Source organism: Nerophis lumbriciformis, linkage group LG02, assembly GCF_033978685.3.
Source record: "Nerophis lumbriciformis linkage group LG02, RoL_Nlum_v2.1, whole genome shotgun sequence".
NCBI lineage: Eukaryota > Metazoa > Chordata > Actinopteri > Syngnathiformes > Syngnathidae > Nerophis > Nerophis lumbriciformis.
In genome coordinates, this window is record NC_084549.2 from 23,594,001 (window position 1) to 23,600,000 (window position 6,000).

Here is a 6,000-nt window from a genome sequence, read left to right on the forward strand (position 1 = left end):
ATGGTTGGAAAGTTTTGAAATGCTCACCTTGTTTTGTGTTATGCAGTGGATGGCTCTGCTGTGAGCATCGGGCACTTCTGCAGCCACTCTACCTTTGTTCATGTCAAATACTTGAATGGACCGATCGGTAGCGCACGCCAGAACAATGTCTGAACAGAGAAAGTTATGGAATCCTTCATGTAGAGACAATAAGCAAGACAAGCATGAAATTTAGTTGAAACCTAGGGAGGAGAGGGCAGAGATAAGTACAAAAAATATAGTTGATATATATACATTGTACTTTGTGGATGCAGGGGAGAGCACACAATACAGGACATCACACTATTATGTAGTTTGGTAGATACATTATTAGGTACACTTAAATTGCAGACATTTACATGCAAAACCAGCAATGCAAGCTTCAGAAGCAGCGGTTGAGCAGACATAGTATTTAATCCGTTCACCAAAACACTTGATTTTGCACAAAAACAACAGCCAATAAAAGGATACAGGAGAAGAAATCATTGATGGCAGACAAATCTGTAATATCTGCTCCAGAGGATGTTGAAAAGCATCTTGCCAATTTGACAAAACTACGATGCTCATATCTAAAAAAGAAACAAAGCACGATGAAGCCGATCTTGAATCAAATACTTTTTTTTCTAATGAATACAGGTCACAGTATGGTTATTGTTAAGTTAGATACAGTACAATTTATGTTCCAAAAGCAACAGTAGGAAAACATCTGTTTTACACTGCATTATATACAATTGACAACATGTAAAGGAATCTACTGTACATTGACTAGATGTTTTCTTGAGGAGAAGAAGGTTTAAGAAGCGCTGCAACAATGTTAGCAGTGAACTGTCCCAGATGGTAATGTGATTAACAATGCAAGTGATTCAGGATTACCATAGCACATTTGTAATAATGCAATGATGCTGTCCTATTGTTAATATAGAGACCTTAACTGGGGCAATTACCTGTATTTGGTTAGTAATAATTCACTTCTAATACCAATGAAATATCAGTAAAAATGTGCTACGTAGTGAAATGTTGTGTATTTAACTCAGCTCTGTTATAGAAAACAAATAAAATAGTTTGGATTTGTTACACTTTGTGTTTAGAATACGCCTTATCCCAATGAATAAACAAGTTGTGGCCCGCAAATGGCCTTAGGTTGCACACCACTGATTAAGGCAGCAGATCAAAAGGAAAATTCAATACCAGTACCTTTTGATATCATCGTGTGTGACATCCACATGGTACAAATACAAGTGCAGTGAATCTCCAGATGCCAGAAGCAAAAACTTGTCAAGGTAATAAAACTGGGCACCTTTGATAGGTTTAGAGAACATTTGTTTGCCCTGAAAGAAAACAGAAATATGAGACCAAATAATCATCTGAAAATAAACTAGTCAATAGTCTATACAGATACAACACAGCATTTTAAATGTCTTTACCTGTAATTTCAACTGTGCAATAATAACTTTTTAAAATTCTTCCATGTGCTTCAATGAAAAAAGCTGCACAACTGCACCGATTATGGCTGCACGGCATTCTCCCTCTCGACTTAACCCTTTGGAGATTACTTAATTTTATAGACGTTGAGTAGCTACAGGACAAAAAAGTCATCAGGGAGTTTAGAGTGTAAAAAACATGTTTGGATTCATATTTGTTCATACTTTCTCTCATTGAACCTCAGGCCTAAATAAAAACAGCAATCATGTTATTTTTTTTTTTTAATGTAACCCCTTTTCAATCCCCCTTTGATCTAATTGTCAGTTTTTTTTTATTTTGAAAGATTTGCATAAAATGAGTTATCATCCGTATAGTAAATGTTAAAGGGCTGCATACTGGGGTAAAGATTAGGCCTAAATATGAATAAGATTGGTCATAAAACAAAGTTGTTGTTTTGTTTTTGTTTTTTTGATGTGGCAGATTAAAAAATTAGCAGTGTAGCATAGTTGGGTTAAATTTGAGCAAAAAAGTAGGAAAAATATGAATCCAAACATGTGTTATGCATTTTAAACTTTCAGAGGACTTTTCCATTCTTCAGCTACTCCATGACTATAGATTTTGTTGAGTGTATCGGTGCTATATGAAAATGTATTTGAAATGAAAATATTAAAATTAAACATGAAAAAAAATCTTCTTAGAAAAAAATAATTCCATTCGGAGCAACACAACCAGAGATATGGCCAAAAATAGAGCAAAGATTTACCTCAAAAGACCAAAAAGTCCGAATATACTCTGAGGGTAGTCAGGCACTATGCAACTTCATCCAATATGCACACTTTTGGGTGGAGCAACCCATAAATATAGGTGATCCCAGCCAAATCTTGCCCTCTGCGTATTCTCCCGGCGACATAAAGGGGTCATATTATGATTTTTACTCTACATTTAAAACACTTCTTTGTGGTATACATTACATGTAATGATGGTTCTTTGATGTCAAAATGTTGCATGATTTATGTTTTACAGACCATCTTCAAAACGCTTTCTGACCATCGGTGTGCGCCATTTTGTGGGTGGTCTTATTTACGTGCGTCCACTTGGACTGTGTCATCTCCCCGTCAGCCATGTTGTAGTTTTTAGCACTTCCATATCGAGTCTACTGACATATTAAGTTCGAACTATACGCTACTTTGTATTAGAAATGGCAACAGCGAAGGATGCATGTGCATGTACAAGCCAGTCTAACCCACAACAAGAGGACAGAGAAAAATAAGTAATTTACTGACTACAACGTCGGATTACAATGGGGGACTCGCTTAGATGGCAGCATATGTTGTTCCAAAACCTGTATGTACCTTTCAGCATTAATGGTGCCTTCACAGATGTGTAAGTTACCCATGCCTTGGGCACTAATGCACCCCCATATTATCACAGATACTGGCTTTTGAACTTTGCGTCGATAACAGTCTGGATGGTTCGCTTCCCCTTTGGTCCGTATGACACAATGTCGAATATTTCCAAAAACAATTTGAAATGTGGACTCGTCAGGCCACAGAACACTTTTCCACTTTGCATGAGTCCATCTTAGATGATCTCGGGCCCAGAGAAGCCGGCGGCGTTTCTGGATGTTGTTGATAAATGGCTTTCGCTTTGCATAGTAGAGCTTTAACTTGCACTTACAGATGTAGCGACGAACTGTATTTAGTGACAGTGGTTTTCTGAAGTGTTCCTGAGCCCATGTGGTGATATCCTTCAGAGATTGATGTCGGTTTTTGATACAGTGCCGTCTGAGGGCTTGAAGGTCACGGTCATTCAATGTTGGTTTCCGGCCATGCAGCGTACGTGGAGTGATTTCTCCAGATTCTCTGAACCTTTTGATGATATTATGGACCGTAGATGTTGAAATCCCTAAATTTCTTGCAATTGCACTTTGAGAAACGCTGTTCTTAAATTGTTTGTGGACACACAGTTGTGGACAAAGGGGTGTACCTCGCCCCATCCTTTCTTGTGAAAGACTGAGCATTTTTTGGGAAGCTGTTTTTATACCCAATCATGGCACCCACCTGTTCCCAATTAGCCTGCACACCTGTGGGATGTTCCAAATAAGTGTTTGATGAGCATTCCTCAACTTTATCAGTATTTATTGCCACCTTTCCCAACTTCTTTGTTCTTTGTTGCTGGCATCAAATTCTAAAGTTAATGATTATTTGCAAAGAAAATTTTTTTTTATCAGTTTGAACATCAAATATGTTGTCTTTGTAGCATATCCAACTGAATATGGGTTGAAAATGATTTGCAAATCATTGTATTCCGTTTATATTTACATCTAACACAATTTCCCAACTCATATGGAAACGGGGTTTGTACATCCTGGTACTAACATCAATGCAATGATATAATCTAGAATGTAATCATTGAATTATGTGACTATTTGGTTGAAAATACATATACAATATAGCGTTTACCAATTGATTTGATTGATTTTTGACAGTGAATTTCAAATTGTCACGCTCCCTGTTCAAGCACACAAACACAAAAATACACTCGCACACAAACAGTTGTCAAGCCCTTCTGACGCGTCACAGCTTCACAAATATTTCTACACTAAAAAATAACATCACAAATAACATTAGGGTGTCTATGATAACAAGTGAAACAAAGTTTTATTAACATATTAATTTTCACATCCAGCCAGGAAGAAGACGCTGTTGTAGCGTGCATATAGACACACTACATCACCATGGCGACACACGTTCACATGACAAGGACTGCCTGGATTGATACGGCGTTTTCATATTTAAAGATTTACTGTATCTTTAACATGGATTTCAATGATATTCACAAGTCTTAGTAAAACTACATGTTCTACAATTCTTACACAAGCAATAAAAAAGGTGCCATGGCAAAGTCCGCCTTATTAGAAATGAGACCACTTTCATTATTATTATTATTATTATTCATGCACTTTCGCCTAACTTACGTGGGGTGAGCTTGTCTACAGGCTGGATGGGAGAATACAAATAACAGAAAAAATAAGTTCACAATTTTAAGTGCGTACGAAAACACTTAAGTGCAAACGGGAGAATAGGCCCTTATATGAGTTCAACCAAGAACAGTTAGTCGATTTGCTTTGGGCATATATATTAAGCACCACTGAATTGTGAAAGCAAAAACAGTCATTAGATTGCTTAAAATCTTTATTTTAATCACTGTATTGGTTTTGTTTAAAAACTTGACATTTGAAAAAAATAAAAGGATTCATTTGTCATCAATGCTTAATTTAAAATCATTGGAATTTAATCTCTAAATTTTAACATACCCATGATAGCCTATGTTTGAGAAAACACTCGGCATGTATTTTTATTGTCATTTATCTGCCGTGTCATCACTGTTTGACGAGTCTTTTCCACTATGTATAAAAGTAATATAGCCATTTTTTGTCTACAGCTATGTTATATTTAACTTTAAATGTGAATGTGAATGTTGTCTATCTGTGTTGGCCATGCGATGAGGTGGTGACTTGTCCAGGGTGTACCCCGCCATCCGCCCATGTGCAGCTGTGATAGGCTCCAGCACCCCCGCGACCCCATAAGGGACAAGCAGTAGAAAATGAATGGATGGATGAGCATTTGACATCATGAGTGATGACTTTCATAACACCAGCAGGTGAGCGGTCATTTCAGAGTATATATGATGATGCTAATGACATATTTACCATGATAACAGCAGGCTCTGAGATGTCATGAGTCCAGAGTCGCAAAGTCTGGTCATGTGATGCACTTAACCAGCAGTGTCTGTTGAGGCTCCAGCTAACACTACTCACCGGCTTGTCGTGTCCTGCACACAAAGAGAGCCTTTCATAATTACCTGGAAACTAAATGTGTGGTTGCAACATTTACTTTTATGGAACTGCTCTGAGATTTGGGCAAAAAGTGAGGTTGACAGCATCCCTCAGTCTCTTTCACGTTGGTCCTTGTATCTCTGCTGCCCCCTTTTGGTATATTCGGTATCAAATGGAATGCACCTGTATCACATTTTAACAACACCAAGCATCTGCGGTAAAAGTCTTTATCTACAGTTTTGACAGTTATGGTTGAGAATGAGTCAGGCGTTTCATCTGAAGCCAAAGTTCCATTTCAAAGTGTGCTATTCAGAGTTGCACAAATATGTTTTGTTTTGTTTTGTTTTAAATCTAAGATACAAATCAAATTCTTCCTTGTCTATTAAAAGTGTTACAACTTGGGAAATTGATGCGCTTTGAACTTGACTGGAATGTGTGACTTCTTTGTGGCTCAATAAAGAAAAAGATTCTATAACCTAAAATTAAATAAAGATTTAGTAAAGGTGCATTATGAAAAGGTTATGTCATGTGTGGGTGATAAGTGTGTGCTCGTGTACCTGTATACACAGCTGGATTGCCAGTAAGAGAAGACTTGTACAATAACACAGAGTTGTCACCGAGACCACACAAGATTTGCTTTCCATCACCTTGGGGATATACAAGACATGTTAATTATTAATCACAGAAAAAAACTACAAAAGCATACATAGTGTGTAAAAAGT

The 6,000-nt window shown here is 37.2% G+C and overlaps 1 protein-coding gene across 2 annotated transcripts in view; it reads right to left on the reverse strand.

Moving 5' to 3' along the window:
- wdr27 (WD repeat domain 27) overlaps positions 1–6,000 on the reverse strand; it is a 75,115-nt gene that overhangs the window by 53,756 nt on the left and 15,359 nt on the right. For both annotated transcript variants that reach the window (XM_061959045.1, XM_061959033.1), the window contains exons 16-20: positions 5,836–5,925; positions 5,153–5,274; positions 1,213–1,346; positions 490–587; positions 28–149 (exon numbers count right to left, since the gene is read on the reverse strand). In XM_061959045.1, coding sequence (XP_061815029.1) covers positions 28–149; positions 490–587; positions 1,213–1,346; positions 5,153–5,274; positions 5,836–5,925 — 566 coding nt within the window. The remainder of the gene's footprint in view (positions 1–27; positions 150–489; positions 588–1,212; positions 1,347–5,152; positions 5,275–5,835; positions 5,926–6,000) is intronic.